The sequence below is a fragment of the Vitis riparia genome, chromosome 2 (genome assembly GCF_004353265.1).
Source record: "Vitis riparia cultivar Riparia Gloire de Montpellier isolate 1030 chromosome 2, EGFV_Vit.rip_1.0, whole genome shotgun sequence".
NCBI classification, from domain to species: domain Eukaryota; kingdom Viridiplantae; phylum Streptophyta; class Magnoliopsida; order Vitales; family Vitaceae; genus Vitis; species Vitis riparia.
Window position 1 is genome coordinate 15,630,330 of NC_048432.1, and position 19,391 is coordinate 15,649,720.

The following is a 19,391-nucleotide window of genomic DNA, read 5'->3' on the forward strand; positions in this document are numbered from 1 at the left end:
ATTAATATTGATGAGGATTTTCTACAATTAATATTGTGGAAATTTTCATTATGCAATGGCGTATGAATAATTGCTTGACTGTATTATAAAGCCATCATTTAGCACTTCAAAAAATGAAAATTTGCAGAGAATAATGATGGTCATGTACTGCATAAGCCTTATGATTAATATTTATTTATTTATTTATTTTATTTAGTGCAAGGATCCCATCCTTAATATCATCCTCTCTCGTTATGACCTCTGGTTTTTTATATAAATAAAAGGAAGGCTATTATTGTGGAGGGTACAGGGGAAGATACTCCACACTGCTGCTGCCGTCTGCTGTCGCAGCCTCATTGACAAAGCATTAAGTTTCCAACATATCTAATAAATTATAATGCATGCCATCTTTATCGGCGATTGAATTGGAGAGGTAAATGCATTCTTGAAGTCGAAAGTCACGACTCGATTTGAGCAACCAAAATTACTTCAGTAGCAGCATTTTCTTCAAAGCCCAGTGCATCAAAGAATTTGTGGCATGACGCTAAGCCTCATGTCTGATAGGGGTGGGTCAGGAGGTGAGGTGAGGTTGAGTGGGTGTTAATGGGACCTTGACATCACTTTCACCAAAAAACGAAGTGGAATCAATAATTACCTTCATATGAAACAACGCTTGCTTTACTTTTCCATGCTTTGATGCCTATTGTGCCGGAGGTAATGGGGGAAGAGAAAATGGAAAAGGAAAATGTTTGCATTTTTTGATGGAATCATGATGAGGGTTACAGCTGTCACCTTGGTTTCATGTCGAAAGGATATAAAAGGAAGGAAAAGTTTTAGTATCATAATAGGATTGTTTAGGTTATGTTTTTGGAAAGTATCGGGAAAGAAAAAAAATATTAAGAAAAATGATTTTCTCATGATTATCCAATAAAATATTTTAAAGAAAATTAAATATAATTAAAATTAATTAAAAACTTATACGTTTTAAATTTATTTAATTTTTATATTGATGAATATAAATAAATAAAATGAGTTTGAAATAGCAAATAAAAATAATTTATCATCTTAAATACTATTTTTATTTTCCTTCTTTTTTTTTTTCTTTTACTTTTCCTTTCTATTTTCTTTCCTTTGTATTTTCCCTCAAATTTTTTGATAACCAAACATAGTCTTAGCGTTCTAACTAAATACAACCTCAAAGCATCACGGAGGAGATGTTAATAAACAAAGTCTCACTTGATTCATCAAATTGAAAGTATGGTTCATTCTAGCAAATCAAACATGTTAACGAATCAGTGGGGTTCGTGTTTTGAATTTGAGGACCATTACGCTATTATTTATTTATTTAGTTATTTGAGTTGATTTTCCTTTCCTTTTAAAAAAATAAAATTAGCACCATTTAATACCTGAAATCAGATCTCAGCGGCCAGGTGGAATGGTGATCGGTTATTGCGGCATTAGAATCAACCATTTGGTACAAAAATATACACCATAAATGGCACATGGGCAGGGCAGGGCAAGGAATGGTTCAGAAGATAGAATTCAAAATCCCAGAAGATAAGGGCAACCATGCATAATTCAACTAGAAGGGGCAGGATGTATTAGTAATTGATGATATACTGAATCAACAACAAAAGAATGGAAAAGGTTGCTGAACTTGCAATACAGAGGACCTCTTCACTGGAGGCTCAAAAAATTATGAAAATCCAATTGGGAATGAAGGAGCTAGTTTTCGCATATTATACAGCATGCATCCAGGACCAAACAGAAAAGAAAAGAAAAATTATATAGCAAAGAATACCTGAGAAATACTGAGGGAAATGGAATGGATTTGGAGACACTACATCTTTTGATGCAAGAGAAATGAATTAATAGAGAGAGTTGTAGGTAAAGAAGGTAGCAATGATGGAGGATATGCAGATGAGAAGTGAAGGAAGTAGGGTGATATTCAGTAGCTTACTCTCACCCAAGTAACCAACTAAGGTTATTGTGCCATCTGCAATTACTCGAGCGACTGTCCCAGCTTCAGTTGAAAGCAGTCCACCATTGTAGGTTCCACGAGAAAGCCTTGATGACATAACCCGAGAGAGGAGTGCCAGATTGACACCTGGGTTCATAGATAAGTCCAAAAATACTGTTAGTCAAAAAAACCACCCAAGGAATTAAAATTAATAGAACAGTTTTGTTGTTATTAACGGCAATGCGATAGTGGTTCACAAATGAAACAATAAATCTCAAAATGGGATCAATAATTAGAACCCAAATTGTTTCGCAAAGGCATCATAAATAGAAGAATTTATGTTATACTCTTAAACAAAGCTATCAAAAAATGAAGCACCAATTGTCTCTGTCCCTCTTGCATAAGAAAGAAAACGCTAGGTCAATTTGCCTTGAGTGTCTGGAACGGGTAATTGTCCATATTCTACCATGGTCATTCCATGATGCTTATTCCAAAAAATAAAGGATGTATCGATATGGTGCATTAACTATTTTGAATAACAAAGATTAAGGAGATAAAACTCTGAATCATTTAATTTCATGATTATTCACTTACAAGTCACTTGTATCCAACTCATGGTTGGAATTTTTCTATCTGATGGTTCATGGAGATTTAATTTGGTGATCCAATTTGAGATAAAATAAATGTTATGTTTTAGACACAACAGCAAACTTAAAGAGGGTCCTTGTATTGCATCCTTCTCCTCATACTCGTCTTTTAATCTTTTTTCTTCTTTCTTTCTTTTTTTATTTAGTATGTAAATTATTAATGGATGTCAATCAGAAAAAGGTCCAAACCTGAGATACAGGAACTATAGAAAGAAATCAAAGAAAATAAAATAACAAAAACAGAAAAACACTAACAAGACGAATCCTAATAGTTTTTCCATCTAGGATAAGGTTCTTCCATCTCATTCAAGGGGATAAAAAAAAAGGTTGCTAAAAGTCATTAAATATAAACAAGAGGAACCATGCTACCCAGAATTGAGAAATGATGGGACACTTAATTGCAAATATGAACCACAACTAGTATGCCTCACTGCTTATGATGAATTAAAAACTCTGGTGATTTTCAATTGCTTAGTATTCCTAATAGTTCGTTAAATTAGTTGGCTCCTTTCCACAAGGGTTGTAAGTGTTGTTGGAGCGCCTCTTTTGTTTCTCACTTTAACTTTCTTTTCTTGAGGTCAAATAAAAAAGTGAGTGAGTTGAATGAGAATGCTAAAACTGACCTTCAAGGACTTCAGCAGAAACAAACATGATGAGTCCTGAGCAGACATATTGTGGAACAGAGTATGGAATTATTATGTTGAAGCTTAGGAGTATGCCAATGAGAACCATTATTTCAGATGCCAGTAAAATTTGCCTGCAATCAGATCAATCAGGAAAAAGCAAATTGTCAAATTATGACAAAACAATTCCAAATCAGAGAGATGTTATACTAATATGTCATCATCATAAAGTGGAGTTAGATAAAATGTAACAGAACTCACAAGATATTAATATAAGTAAATTCAACAGATCTTCACTAATTATTCATCATGCATGCCCAGTAAATCAGATGTAAAACAGAAAAACCTATTGAGATAAGACCAAATTTGTACATAATGTATAGGAGCAACTCCAAGTACAAGTAAAAAACTTTTCTTATATTGTGTGCAAATAAGTAATTTCAAAAATATAAATTATAATATTAATCGAAAGGAAACAGTTCATTAGACATTAGAAAAGTAAAAATGATCTACCATTGGAGAAATATTATTAATGCACATCCTTCCTCAGATTAAAAAACTATTCATTGAATACATACCAACCGTCACATTTATGGCTTTAAATCTAATGATTTTAGATGATCAGAACACCTTTATTATGATAGGACTAATTTGCTGATATTGGTTTTTAAAGCATGAATATGTGGATGACAGATGAAATGACAGTGTAGTCTAATCATTCTCTTTCCAACAATTATGCCAATGGCGGGAAGAGAAAGGTGGTCATGTTATCTGGTGCTTTCAGCTCTTAAAGCAATATTTACTGTTTTGAGGAAATGCCGCTCAACAAAGTTTTTATCCTAACTATGAGGGGTCAGTCACACTAATGTTTATCTCAACTTTGCTCTATCTACAAATTTTTTTTATTAAATTGCACTCAATAATGTATCTTTGCATAGTCCCAATCCATATTCATTGTAGTACTTTCATCATGATAGTCTAAAATAAAAATAAATAAAATAAAATAATTCAATAAGCAATTAACAAACAGAAGAATGCCCTTGAAAGACCCAACAGGGTTTGTGGGATGTTCCAGGTTCAAGTCCCAACAGGGACAAAAATTTAGCTATAAAAAAAAACAAACAGAAGAATTATCTTTTTCTGGAACGACCCACAGTGTCATATCAAGAACAAATCAAATGAGGTCTGTGAAATGGAAACTTCAAAGAAAGTGAACCATGAAGAAAAAGATATGAGATTTGATGATTAAAGCTGGAAAAACAAAAAGAATAATAGTGGCCTTGTCCCATAAAGAGTCAATAGGGATAAATGTGAAGTTTGAGTGCTCAGTCTTCATTAAGCGCAATCGTGATAGTTGAGTGCAGGGAGCATAGCCCGACTACTAATTCTCCCTACCATAAGATATCTTGGAAAGAAGATTGAAATATTTGTTTTTTTTCCCCTTTTCTCTTTGGTAGGCATTTTGCTATAGTATCCAAAATTTTCCAAGCCATCCTCTTTACCTTGTTACCAATCAAATTTTATGATTATCCAATCTGAAAGTTTTGACCCCTTGAAGAGTTTCGCAGCTTGGTTTCTGAATATGTAGCATATTGACTGAATTCTATTAATATTATGGGGATTTCAATTGAGTCCTGTTGGCAAATCATGACTAGTTGAATCCATTTTAAACCCAACTTTTTATATAAATTCACCAGGTTATCAGTCTACAAATAGAATTGGAAGGCAGACAAGGTTCATATCGTTATAAATTTAGTCTTCCTACCTCATAGCTATGACATGTTCAATCACAACTTATAATATCTCTGATAACCAGAAAACATCGTCATAACATATACAGCTGAAGATACTTATATAAAAAAAAAACATATATGGCTGAAGATCTTCATAATACCTATCCAATGATTCTTATACAATATGACATTTATAATATAATTCAAGTTGGTGTATCTTATACCCTTTTCACCAGGGCTTATATTAAAGAATCCATGTTATTATCTTCTTTAATTTCCAAAATTTTTGGCTCAGACAACATAACAAACATCAAAATTAACACGGTTAGAACAAAAGTGGGCATCTTGAAACTTACCTATCCTCAAACATGTTGCTTATGTAGCTTCCAACAGCAATGTTTACTGGAAGAACTGTTAGGCCAAGACATGCAAGAAAGATTGCCACTGTGCTCGTGGACCAATTGAAGTAATATGTGGTAACAACACTTGATTCTGAGAGTAAAATCTCTATTGCATATTTGAGCATGAAATAAATCAATAGTTGAACCTGATTACATTATAGAAATCTGAGTAAGAGTTCAGGTAATATTAAAATTCTTTTAAATCTAAACAAATTCAGTGATGGATAGAGATCCAAGTGAGGGAAAAGCATTCCAAAGTTTTTGGACCAAAGTAAATCCACAGGCTTGGACTGATCAAATAAATAATATACTTAATAAATAATTTCTAGGAGCAGATGTTTAAAAGAGCTATTATAAAATATTAAGCATGAACAAAAAACAGTGCTTTGGTATAAGATTCCACTTTATAAGCCAACTAGCAAAAATAATCTCTCATTCATCAATGTTTGATCGAATAGCACATCTACACTGGCTATTTTAAGTTACGTGCCTTCGTAGATGGCTTTCAAAATTGAAGTTGAATCATTTTACTTTTTCAAAAAATGGTGCTGATTAATTAAACTAAATTCACCGCAACGAATTCAATACAATTATTATAGTGTGTGTTTAGGATGCCATTAAGTTTTCAGTTTTCTTATAACCAAATTCGCAAGATTTAATAGTGAATTTACACAGCTGTAAATACACAGAGATAGAGATCTTTCAGAAAATTGGTATATTAAAGAATATGTTGCTTTTACGTAAATATTAAATAATTTAAATCTAAGTAGGTACCATTGGTCCCATATTTTTGGATTCCTTTCTTTTTTCACACCTACTGTTCAAGTTGATAATGATATGGAATTGATGAATGAACTTCCAAGGTTATGCAAGAGCAAATGAATTTCAAAATAAATACATACCTTTACAGAGGTAGTAAGTAATCTATATGCTGAACCAATAGAAGTGGCTGGCCCACGAGACTCCTCAGGAGCTTCTTCACTCACATCAATGTCTTGGTCACCATCTTCATCTTCTTGCTTGTCTTCTGAACTTAAGAGCAATGGTTGAGCTAGACCCTTTTCAAGTGCATTCTCTACTGGTTCTGTCATTAAAAAACAATTAATCATCTCAAATTAAACACAATATTCTGATAAAATTTCAAGAAAATATTTTATCATCATGTAATCAACACAATGAAGACATAGGAATCTCACAAACAAATATGGGAGTCTTGAGATTGTACACAGGTTAAACCTCATTCTGTGTTAGAACTCTGCATTCCTTGAAAACACAACTGGCTAGAATTAAACTTTTTTTTGGCACAATTATAAAGTTTTGAAGTCCCTTTAGAGTCAGGTGAATTCTCTTTAGCTGCAAGGCCTTTGCAATGTCTATTGTTCTAAGCTAGCAGCTGAAAGGCGTGACTGGAATAATGGGTCAGAACTTCCTGATACATAATGCAGCCTAAAGCATGCCTGACCAGAGGTTTGTTTGAATTGATGACTCAGCAGATTCAACCAACACATTTTTAAGGCTCTATAAGCTCACATCAAAAGATTCATCAGGCGACCAAAGGCCTGTGGCCCAGACATTAAAAATAACTTCAACCTAAAAGATTTTTCCAAAAGAAATATTAAAGGAGGACTAGTTTGTATCTTTCTGATAAAACAAGTAAGCTATGGAATGCCTGGAAAATAGAAAACAAATCTAAACAAGTGATCACTTCTACCTACTAATTCATTCATTTTCATTATTAGAAGAATTTCGATAAACAAAAGGAGCATAGCACCCACTAACAAAAGTAAAAAAATTGCATCTATGATACATGTTAAAAATGCCTCAAGAACCAAACATTTTAAATAAAATACTTAAAAAAGAAAAAGAGTCCTAGAGAATGAAGAATTTGAAGATCCTGAACAAATAACACTAGAGCCTTTCAAGAATTAGAATACTGCAGTGACCAAACAAGAAAGGGAAGTTTTGTATGCCATATCACTTCAAATTGTTGTTCTTTAAGGTGTTGAGTGCATCTGTAGTTTTGGGGGAACTCTAGGTCTCATCAATCAGAGGCTATTATTTATATTGAGAAAAGGTGAACCCTAAATAACACAAGTAATGATATAGAAATAAACACACCAGCATTAGATTCCTGCTGAATATTGCTCTCTTGGGTCTCGCGAACAGGCTCTTTAAATGAGATCCATAGCCAAATTAAATAAACCAGCCATGCCACAGCCATAACCCAACCAGGCAAAGTGTCTTCGTTAAATGTGATCTTGTAGATCTTGAAATTAATTTGAAGCAATCCACCAAGAGCAGGACCACATGCCATTCCAAGAGCACTGGCACTAACAAAACCTGCAGAAGCCTGCATGCGAACTTTTAGTGGTACACAATCACTGATATACCGTCGATTAACAGCTCTAGCAGAGCCCAATCTGCAATATTGACAAAAACAAGTGTCAAAAGTGCATGGTGAAGTAAAAATATGAACTCAAATGCCCCAGTTACAACATGCCTGATATGATATAACAGAAGAAATGTTAAACTTAAGAGATTCGTTTGATCTTTGACATGAATGATAAAACAAAAGGTGATATTCCACTCCGACAGACAAGGTGGGAACTTTCCTCCTTTCAGTTCAGAACAAAAAAATTCCCTGACAACAGTGCTGCCTCATTAGTCAGAATAGGCAGTTGACAAGAAGAAGAAGAAGAAGAAGACTAGCCATGTTGAACTCATCTTTGGTTTCAAAATAATAGCCATGACAGTCATCGGACATCCCATGGGGAGAAAAGTGGGTACCCTCATAGAAGACATCATCCCAAAACTAAGTAGGTTAGATAATTGCCTTGCAGATTGTGATGCATCAAAGAGCCAAGTACTGAAGTGATAAAATAAAGTTAATCCTCATGATAAAGAAAAGTACATGCCGACCTAACTTAGCAACTCCTTTGCTATCTACAGTTATCTTTACAGGGGGATTATATCCCACCACCATCTAATGCTCTAAACCATGCACCATTCAGATCTCAGAGTATTTCAAATGCCCATCATAAACTAGTTTGCCCCTTTAAATATCTGCCAATATAATTACTTTAAGACCATACCTTGCTTAACCAAATATTATCAAAACAGTAGCAAACATTTTCTACTGTTTTTTATCTCAACCATTTGTTGATAATATCAAACACAAAAACGATTTCAAACTTTCAGCAGAGAATGAAGCTAATGCAAAAAATTTACCAAATGCATCAGCAAGACCAAATTTATAACTTTGCCATCTGTCAGTAATTACTTAAGAAATCAAGCCAAGAAAAAGATAAAAACTATCAAAAGCTCCAAATTTTCAGGTTTTGGTTAATGGAAAAAATTACCAAGTATAACCAGACACTCATTTGTCTTCCACAAACACAGAAAATTAGACGTTGGCTTGAAGTTAAGGCAAAAAGCAACCTACATCAAACCTGCTAGGATTTATAAACAAATGGATAAACTCAACCTACTAATAAAAAGTTTGACAACAAAACCAAACTTCGAAGATGTGCTCATGGAAGTAATAACATCATGTCACAAGAGGAGAGAAAAAAAAAAGCAGCATTACTTACCCACAGAAAAGACGACCAAGTAGGAGAACCACTATTGAATCAAGGTCATAAGCCAGTGCATACATGGTATTTCCCACAAAGAGAACAATACTGCTGAATATAAGAGGTCTGTAGTATGATTTATTTGACCAAGCACTAAAATACACCGAAGAGAACACTTGAGCAACAGCCATTGCCCCAATCACAACACCACAAACTGTTGCTGCAGCTCCAAGGCTCATGGAGTAGTTATCCGCTGTTGGGACAACAATATACGTATTGACCATATAAAGAAATGTATTTGCCAAGTTTAACAGAAGTGACATAAAATGGTATTTCTGATCGTCGACATGCTCCTCAACAGCAGTAGGTAACTCTTCTTGCATAATAAGTGCATGTTGGGCCAAAAAGTGAAGGAAGTTTGTTGAGTGTGTTAACCTGTCTACGGCTGCTTTTATTGAATCAATCACAGGATCCTGCAGAAGACCTCCAGTGAATAGGATGTAAGCAAATATAAAAAATTCAAAGTAAATAAAAAAAAAAACCCTTTAACCAAATGCCAAATAACCAACCATTTATAGAATGCTGCTAGCCAAGAAAGCAAAATTTAAAAAATACAACAATTTACAGGGCATGTAACAACAATAAAGGGAAAACTTAAACAATTTAAACAAGTATGATTGAGTAGAGATAAGACGATACCTGGAAAGGAAGGGCAGGTTGATCATAAATTGATAAGTAACTTCCTTGACGGTCCTGAAGATCTCCAAGATTGCGAGATATGGCTCCCACAACAGCCCCTACTCCCTGAAAATTCAATGGCCAGTCAGTGATAGCTACATTCAAGTGGAGCAAAACAAAAACAAAAATCATTGAATGATTAATCTGCTTCTTGTTCTACATAAAACTCTTCCCTAGTTATAGATATCCCTTAGCCTAATTGGTGGCACCATTATAAAGGTTCAGTAGGGAAAGCTTTTGTTAAGAGAGAGAAGAAAACCTTGATTCTCATTCATTGTGTCTACTTACAATTGAGAAAATATATATATACAAGGCTAGGAGTCCTAACTACCATACATGTGACCTATATTAAAAAGGAAAGATTGTACACTATAAATTCATTATATTCAACACTCCCCCTCAAGCTGGAGCATATACGTCATATGTACCAAGCTTGTTACAAATGTATTTAATCCTAAGACCTCTGAGAGATTTAGTGAAGATGTCTGCTAGTTGATCATTTGAATTAACAAAACTTGTAGCAACACATCCTGATGCGATCTTCTCTCTAATGAAGTGACAGTCAACTTCAATATGTTTGGTCCTTTCATGAAAGACTGGATTGGATGCAATATGTAATGCGGCCTGGTTATCACAGATGAGTTTCATCTATTCATCCTTTCCAAATCTCAACTCTCGAAGAAGATGTCTCAACCATATGAGTTCACATGTTGCCAAAGCCATAGCTCGATACTCAACTTCAGCACTAGATCTGGCCACTACATCTTGTTTCTTACTCTTCCAAGATATTAGATTACCTCCAATAAAAACACAGTACCCTGAAGTGGAACGTCTATCTGTGGGTGAGTCAGCCCAATCTGCATTTGTGTAACTAACAACTTGAGTATGACCTTTGTTCTCGTACAACACACCTTGGCCTGTTGTACTTTTGATATATCGAAGAATGCGGATTACGACATCCCAATGGCTATCACATGGTGACTGTAGGAATTGACTAACAACACTCACAGGAAAAGAAATGTTTGGACGAGTAATGGTGAGATAGTTCAATTTACCTACGAGCCGTCGATATCTCCCAGGGTCTCCTAAAGGCTCCCCCTGTCCTGGTACAAGTTTGACATTCGGATCCATAGGTGTGTCTATCGGTTTACAGTCTAACATACCAGTTTCTTCCAGGATGTCTAAAGCATACTTCCTTTGGGAAAGGACCACATCGGAACTGGATTGAGCTATCTCAATTCCCAAGAAATACTTGAGTTTCCCCAAGTCTTTGGTCTGAAAGTGGGTAAAAAGATGTTGCTTTAGTTTCTGAATACCATCCTGATCACTGCCTGTAATGACGATGTCGTCCACATAAACAACCAGATAAATACACTGCCCCAAGGAGTTATGATGATAGAAAATTGAATGGTCTGCTGTACTGCGAAGCATGCCAAACTCTTGAACAACAGAACTAAAACGGCCAAACCATGCTCGAGGAGATTGTTTCAAGCCATATAGAGAACGGCGTAACCTGCACACTAAACCAGACTCTCCCTGAGCAACAAAACCAGGAGGTTGCTCCATATAAACTTCCTCAGCAAGATCACCATGAAGGAAGGCATTTTTAATATCCAACTGATAAAGAGGCCAAGAACACATAGCAGCCATGGAGAGAAGCAAGCGGACAGAAGCAATCTTGGCAACAGGGGAGAATGTGTCACCATAATCAGAACCATAAACTTGAGTATAGCCTTTAGCAACTAAGCGGGCCTTAAGGCGATCAACCTGACCATCAGGACCAACCTTAACTGCATAGACCCAACGACAGCCAACTGTAGATTTACCAGAGGGTAAAACAACAAGATCCCAAGTGCCATTAAAGTGCAGAGCATCCATTTCATCCACCATTGCCTGTCGCCAGCCTGGATGAGAAAGAGCTTCATGGGTGCTCTTTGGAAGAGAAACAGAGGATATAGCAGAAACAAAAGCAAAATAGGGTGAAGATAATCGATGATAACTCAAAAAATTGTAAATAGGATGAGGATTACGAGTAGAGCGAGTACTTTTCCGAATAGCAATGGGTAAATCATTAAGAGAAGGCAGAGCCGAGGCAGGAGAAGCTAAAGGGATAGGAAGTGAGTCAGCAGGTGCCTCAGCAAAAGGGAGAGGAGCAGCGACACGAGGGCGACGATGATAAACTTGAAGTAGTCGAGGAGGCACAACATCAGATGGGGAGACAATGGGAAGGGGCAAGACTTCAGAAACAGGAAGAGACTCAGAAGTGGTGGAAAAGAATGGTGAGTCCTCAAAGAAAGTGACATCAGTGGAGATAAAGTATCGATGAGTCTCAAGGGAATAACAACGATAACCCTTCTGAAGTCTGGAATATCCCAAGAAGAGGCACTTCATGGCTTTGGCGGAAAGCTTGTCCTATCCAAGAGTGAGAATATGAACAAAACAAGTACAACCAAAGACACGAGGAGGAAGGAAATAAAGTGGTTGGTCAAGGAAGAGAAGGAAATGAGGAATCTGATCATGTAAAACAGAGGAGGGCATACAATTAATTAAATAACAAACGGTAAGAACAGCGTCCCCCCAAAAACGAAAAGGAACATTACTATGGAGGAGGATAGTACGAGGTGTCTCAACAAGATGTCAATTCTTGCGTTCAGCTACCCCATTTTGTTGAGGAGTATGAGCACAAGAAGACTGATGAAGAATCCCATTATGAGACATAAAGGAAGTAAATGGAGCTGAAAAATATTCCCTGGCATTATCACTGCGTAACACACGAATAGAAATATTGAACTGGGTCTGGATTTCAGCATAAAATTTCTGGAAAATAGAGAATAACTCAGCTCGATTTTTCATTAAAAATAACCAAGTACATCGAGAATAGTCATCAATGAAAGTGACAAAATACTGAAATCCTAAAGTAGATGCGGCCCGACAAGGACCCCAAACATCAGTGTGGACAAGCTCAAAAGGAGACTTTGCCCGATTATTCAAACGCTTTGGGAACGAGACACGAGTATGTTTCCCAAGCTGACATGACTCACACGAAAGCGACGACAAAGTGGAAAAACGAGGGACCATCTTCTGGAACTTGGAGAGACTAGGGTGGCCCAAACGACTGTGAATGAGGAGAGGAACATCAGTGGAAATGCAAACTGTAGGAGATGAATCCGAGGTGAGGTGATAGAGGCCTTGAGACTCACGTCCTATGCCAATCGTCTTCCCCGTACTCCGGTCCTGCAAGGTCACAAATTTATCAGAAAAGGTAATAGAGCAATTAAGAGTACGAGTGATTTTGCTGATGGAAATAAGATTAAAAGGACATTCAGGAGTATAAAGGACAGAAGTGAGAGGTAGAGAAGGCAGAGGAAGGGCTAAACCAATACCTTTAGCTACAGTTTGAGAACCATTAGCTAAGGTAACAGTAGGTAAATCAGAGGTAGTAGTAATAGAGGAGAAAAGATCCTTATTACCAGATAAGTGATCAGAAGCTCCAAAATCTAGAATCCAGGGTCCAAGAGAAGATGTGTGGATAAGGCAGACAGAAACATTACCAGGCTAGGCAACAGAGGCAACAGAAGCCTAAGATGCCTGAGATGCGGAGGAGCTCGGAGGCTAAGGCAGTTGAGAATCAGAGGATTGGGCCACATGGGCAGTGCGAGGAGGCCGTCCATGTAACTGATAGCAACGATCGCGAGTGTGGCCAAGTTTATTGCAATAGGTGCAATGAGGACGTTGGCCTCTACCTCGGTTACCACTGCGTCCTCCTCGAGAGGTAGTGTGAGAAACTAACACAGAAGAATCTGAAATGCTATCAGATGGCAAAGTCTGAGTGGACGAGATACGAAGGAGGCAAGCAAACACATCATCCAAGGACGGAACTGATGAACTACCAAGAATTTGATCGCGGACAAGCTCAAGATCCAAACGGAGGCCAATAAGAGTAAGGACCATGAAGAACTTATCAAACTGTGTTTGTTGAGCCCCAACATCAGGAGTAAGAGGCATCACAGTCAAGAACTCCTCCTTAAGAGAGGCAATTTGGCCAATATAAGTAGATAGATCCAAGTCCTGTTGGCTGATATGGACAATAGCAGAAGCCACCTTATAAAAACGCTGGATATCATTCGTGTATAATCCTTTGGCCTGAGTCCAAAATTTAAAACAAGTTTTGTAGGCCCGAAGATGAAGAAGGATCTTGGGATCAACGGATTGCCATAATACACTACATAACTGGGCATCTATCTTTCTCCACTGTACGCGCTCAACCTCAGGGATATCTGCCTCCTATGTAACCAAGTAATCCTCATATCCTTGTCCCATAAACCAAAGTTCAACAGAGGCAGACCAAGAAATATAATTTTCACTGCCAACCAATTTCTTCGAAGTAATCATAGGAGATCCAGATATGACAAAGGAAAAAATGGAAGTTTTAGTAGCCATATCCACTTATCTGGAGAATGAAGTATATTTGGATCGAAGAGAGCCCTAATACGGCTTCAGATGCGGCTGAAGAAGGAAAAACCGAAGAATCGCCCGTGTGAGAGACCAAATGGAAAAGAAAAACAACCGTGGCACCACCGGAAAGGTAGAAGAACACTTCCCAAGGCACGTGCAAGGATTGGGGTTGAGAAAAAATAGTCGGAGGACGCCGGAAAAAAACTGTTCGGAGGGCCGGCGGAGGCAAAAGAACCCCAAAAGAGGCACGTGCAGGGCTCGGATGGCAGAAACAGGTATGAAGGGTGGCTAGTCGGCGTCAGGTGAGGCTGGAGGAGGAAGCACGTCGCCGGAAAGTGGCTCACGCGCCAACGCGTGAGATGCAGTCACCAGCCGGAAAAACGTGCTTGGCCGACGCGTGGGTGGTTTTCTGGCTCCGGTGCTTTGGGAAAAATTGGAGATCTCCTCCAGGCGCTCCTTGCGGTGTGGGAAAAAGACATCGCCGGAAAAGTTCACCGGAAAAGTCGCCGGCGGTGAATGTTTTCTGACGACGATTCGACCGACCGGAAAGCTTTGGGGTCTGGGGAAGGTGATCGGAATGAAACACGGTCACAGGAAGATTTCCCGGAATTGATGACACGGGGAAACTAGAAAGAATTAGGTTTTCTCCCTTGGCTCTGATACCATGTTAAGAGAGAGAAGAAAACCTTGATTCTCATTCATTGTGTCTACTTACAATTGAGAAAATATATATATACAAGGCTAGGAGTCCTAACTACCATACATGTGACCTATATTAAAAAGGAAAGATTGTACACTATAAATTCATTATATTCAACAGCTTTGAATTCAGATAAGCGAATATTCTAAGAAGGGAACTCCTCATTCTCCACCTTTATCACCTGCTAGGATCATTACTAGGATCACTTTTACATATGATAAAATGAAATATATGGACCCCCTAACATCAGAATATTTGTTCCCAACAAACTCATATTAAAGAAAACAGGCAAGAATTAAAAGGGAAAAGCCCCATCCAAAGTAAATTCAAATCTAGAAATCTAGAAATCTTTTAAAGGAGAAAAATGCCTGTGTCTTAGACATATTACCACATGCTTGAACACTTGCTGCAACTGGGAATAAGGATGATTAGCACGGGTTTTAACATAGTAATCAGTGAATCTATAGCCGAAGCGTTTATCAAACTTCTTCAGGATCTTTCGCAAACCAATAGCATTTATCTCAACAAAAAAAAGAAGCTTTAACAGATCTCGTCCCACTGCTCTATAAGCTTCTCGTAGTTCAGATATTTGAGAAATATCTGGCTGCTGCTGAAGAGTATCATGTTGTTCTCCAAGCTTGGCTATCCTGCTTGCTAGTAGCCCTTGTTGTTCCAACAGAAAGAGGACAATCTTTTCAATCTGAAATTGTAATAAGGAGCAAATTAAATTCATTCCATATCAGGGCTAATAGACACCAAACTTTAACAAAGCCTTAAACCTAGTACTTGGGGCCAAATAATGAGGATATCAACATACATATATGCACATATACATGAATCACAAACTATACATATATGCATACAGAGTCTGTAGGATTTACAAGCTAGCATGAATCACAGATATGCCAAAGCACAGATCAGAATGTTGTTTAATGATTAGATAGTTTGGATTCACTAAGAAAACAAGTCAATTTGTGTGCCATCTACCACATCATCAGACCCAATTGACAGCTCTTGCATGTCAAACTGGTAAACTCTTTTGCTACCATCAATAATGGCAAGACACTCTGCCAAAGGCATAAGAGAGAAGGTGAGTCCCCACTCAATCTCCCACTTGAGTTTTCCACTCAACAAGAAAGCTCATTAGGAAAGTAGAAAGAGCAGAAGTACTGTTCTCCAGTTTCTGGCATCAACTGCCAGTAAATTCAATGCTTAAATTTTAACAGGGCATACCCTACTCCACAGTGTTCTTGATTAAAACTAGTTACCCAGAACTAAATGCGTTTGCATTCACATGAAAACATAAACTTGTATATTTGTCATAAAAAATTCTAATGTACCTGAGTATCCAGCATTCTAGAGAAGTCCTTAAGAACATGACGGCGATTTTGTGTTCCACCTTCAATTTGTTGAACATATTGTTTTACTTTCTTCTTCATCAATTTGTAGTTGATGTAATACCTGGAGGAAAACAGATTGGAAGCACACTGAAGGTGTACACATAACATCTCAAAAAAAAACAAAAAAAAAAACAATAAATGACAATTCTAATAATACTAATAATAATAACATAACAAGAATAAAATTAATAGTAGTGGTAATAGTAATAATAACAACATCAACAACAATTGTAACCATAATAATTCTTATGATAATAATAACAATAATAATAAGACAAGAAGAAGAAGAATAACAACAAAAAATTTGAATAACATTAACTTCATCAACCCAAAATTTCATCAATTTGTCCATGACCAATGAAACTTATAATATCTCCTTCAATCTTCACATGACTCTTCGACACCCAATAGGGACTTCTTAGTCTTTACAATATTATTCCAACACTCAACCCTATCAGTTCTTTAGCATATTCAACCCTCATTTAGATACTAGCCAAAGTAAATTCTCTCACTATTCAGGTTTCTCCAAATGTATTCCTGCAAGCTGCTAAGTTGAATATTCCCAGTTTAAATAAGATTATTGAATCTTCTTGCACTCTACCAAACTATATGGTTCCTTAATCACTGAATTAATAAAAACATCCTTGCATATCTTACAAGTGTACAACATGTTGTGAATTAAAAATCAAACCAAATCTTTTAAGTTACCATAGGCTCCAGGACCTGGTAATGAACTAATTAACTAACTAAAACAATTCAGACTATAGCCAGATCACAGAACATGTACTAATATTCAGATAATTTTCATGCAAACTAAAGGACAAAATGACTTTCATTAAGACAATGCCTAGCACAGATTTAGGTTTTTTGTCATTTTAGGATATATCCAATCCTGAGCAATGCATAATGGATTATAAAAACTTATCAGGCATACCCTTGCCATTCCAGGATTTGTCTTTCTTTCAGCTTTTTCCCAAAGGCAACCATCTCTCACCTACAAATAAATATGAAAGAAAATACATCAGAATACTGAGATCTATGAGAAATAAAACACATTTTAAAAAGAAATAAGTATGAAAGAAGGAAAAAAAAAAAAACAGATACACACGCAGATTTAAACTAGAGACCGAGCTAAAACCATTGGAAAATGAAAAACATCGTTACTTGAAAAACAACAATTAAGTAACTGTTCTCGTAATTGTTCTAAACCAAAATCTACAACTACGGCAGATTAGCGACAAGCAGAGCTACGCCAAACAGCAACAAAGTGCGATTTCATGAGATTTTTACTAGTGCTCAGTTTGGTTGCCGAGAAAACTAGAGAAAATCAATGAAGATAAAGTTGAACACCTTGGATTTCCAAACTCCAGATAACAAGAAAAAGAAAAACTGAAAGCTGACATTTTCAATTCAATATAAGGTTTGAACTATCCTCTTCTCTTCTTTCTTTTCGGTTAGCTTCTCAGCAATCAAACGGAGCACGTATCCAACCAAAAAGTCAAAACGATTAACACAAACAAACATACCAAAGAAGATTTCAAGACCTTCGCTCGAATGTCAATTATCGCTTCGGAAGAAACTTAGATGACCATCAACGAACACGTAAACAATGACGCATCCAAAGCGTAAAGCCTCAAAAAATAAAACAGGAGACCAAAGCCAGAACCAAATCACCGATAAAACGACGCGAGATCGAAAAAGCTCGGAATCTCTGTACTACACGGAAATCGGATCTTTGAGGATTCGGATACAAACCGAATTTCGAAATTCACACAAACCCGGAATCAAAGGTAAGCACAGCAGCCTGTTCTGCTCAGATTGGATTTGCGAAAACCGAACGGTGGAAATCTATTAATCGAATCTACGAATTTGCAGAGAGATAAAAATGGTAGAACTCAGACGAGCTTTCTACGGAACAGTCTCGTGTCAGAAATGACGACGGATCCCAAATAATTATTCTCAAAAAATCAAGTGGCCTTATGATATCAACCTTTTGATTCTGATAGCGATATCCCCCTTTTGTTTTTTCTCCGTCTGATATTGAAAATGGCTAGTTACAACTTACAATTAGTGTTAATACCACATGGTTAGCTGTTTACTTCCAATTTTAACATCATTTACCTTAATACGATTTTAATAAAAATAAAATTTCAAATAACTTTACGCATGATCAAAATCACCACATTCCACCCGCCGCCTTACCTTCATAATCACATGGAAAAAAAATATTTGAACCAAATTGAAGATAGATATGGTAATGACTTTACTGCCATGTCACGGCTGGTAGACGCAGTGGTCATTCTCTTTTTCCAGCATCAAATAATTACTTTATTATAAGTGGAAGTAATGAGTATGTTCTACTTCATCCCTTCTCTCTCTAGGGTGGAGTGGATTTGTCTAGGCCTTTGCGTTTTTTTTTCCCAACATGCTTTCAATGATTAACGAGTGTCCTGTACAAATTTAATACCTTGATTTTTTAAAATATTGAAATTTGAAAGAGAGGTTGAACATTTATTCAATTTTATCATTTTAATATTCCTTAAATACTTACTAAATTTCTATTAAAACAATTTATAAACTATATTTGGTTACAAAATAATTCTCGAGATTTTATCATATCCGTATTCACATCATAAAACTATAATGGGTGATTATGGTTTTGAGTTTATATTGTGTATATATAGAAAAAGAGTTTTTACTAAAAATAGTCTATTTCAAAAAAATAATCCATGTAAGCATTTATATCATAAAACTATAAAGGATTATTACGGTTTTAAACTTATTTTTTATATATGGAGAGAGTTTTTACCAAAAATAGTATATTTCAAAAAATAATTCACATTAAAATTATAATTGTTGATATGGAGAGAGTTTTAAACCTATTTTCTATATAAAGAGAGAGAAAAAGAGTTTTTACAAAAAATATTCTCTTAAAAAAAAACCGTATATATGTGATTACATTTTTTAATATGTTTATAGAGAGAGTTTTTTTTAAAAATAGTTTATTTTAAAAGATAATTAATAAAATAAATTTGGTTACAAAATAATTCTCAATCTAATGAGTTTTTAGTTTTTATTATATTTCATATCAGAAAATTGTAATTGGTAATTAAATATTTTTATTTATTTTTAAATTAAATCTAATATTATGAATTTATTATATTATTTTTATTTAATAATTTA

At 36.1% G+C, this 19,391-nt stretch overlaps 1 protein-coding gene across 2 annotated transcripts; it reads right to left on the minus strand.

Annotated features, from left to right (window-relative positions):
* Positions 1–1,553: 1,553 nt before the first annotated feature.
* LOC117932538 (SPX domain-containing membrane protein At4g22990-like) lies at positions 1,554–18,174 on the minus strand. 2 transcript variants are annotated; one of them, XM_034853814.1, is made up of 11 exons: positions 17,735–18,174; positions 17,143–17,202; positions 16,149–16,269; positions 15,197–15,508; positions 9,615–9,719; positions 8,934–9,388; positions 7,462–7,763; positions 6,246–6,427; positions 5,299–5,489; positions 3,210–3,343; positions 1,554–2,086 (listed from the first exon to the last, which is right to left on the minus strand). In XM_034853814.1, the coding sequence occupies exons 2-11, from the start codon at positions 17,193–17,195 to the stop codon at positions 1,848–1,850; spliced, it is 2,094 nt and encodes a 697-aa protein (XP_034709705.1). In that variant the 5' UTR covers positions 17,196–17,202; positions 17,735–18,174; the 3' UTR covers positions 1,554–1,847. The 2 variants fall into 2 exon arrangements, with proteins under 2 accessions (XP_034709705.1, XP_034709712.1); XM_034853821.1 differs by having other exon boundaries at positions 17,143–17,205.
* Positions 18,175–19,391: the final 1,217 nt, after the last annotated feature.

What these genes read in the sequence shown, in the direction of transcription:
- LOC117932538 (XM_034853814.1), bottom strand. Translation starts at nt 17,195, where the DNA reads ATGGTTGCCTTTGGGAAAAAGCTGAAAGAAAGACAAATCCTGGAATGG. An exon ending in TACTTACTACCTCTGTAAAG is followed by an intron (nt 5,490 to 6,245) that starts GTATGTATTTAT and finishes TAATGTAATCAG; the next exon opens with GTTCAACTATTGATTTATTT. An exon ending in AGCAACATGTTTGAGGATAG is followed by an intron (nt 3,344 to 5,298) that starts GTAAGTTTCAAG and finishes ATCTGATTGCAG; the next exon opens with GCAAATTTTACTGGCATCTG.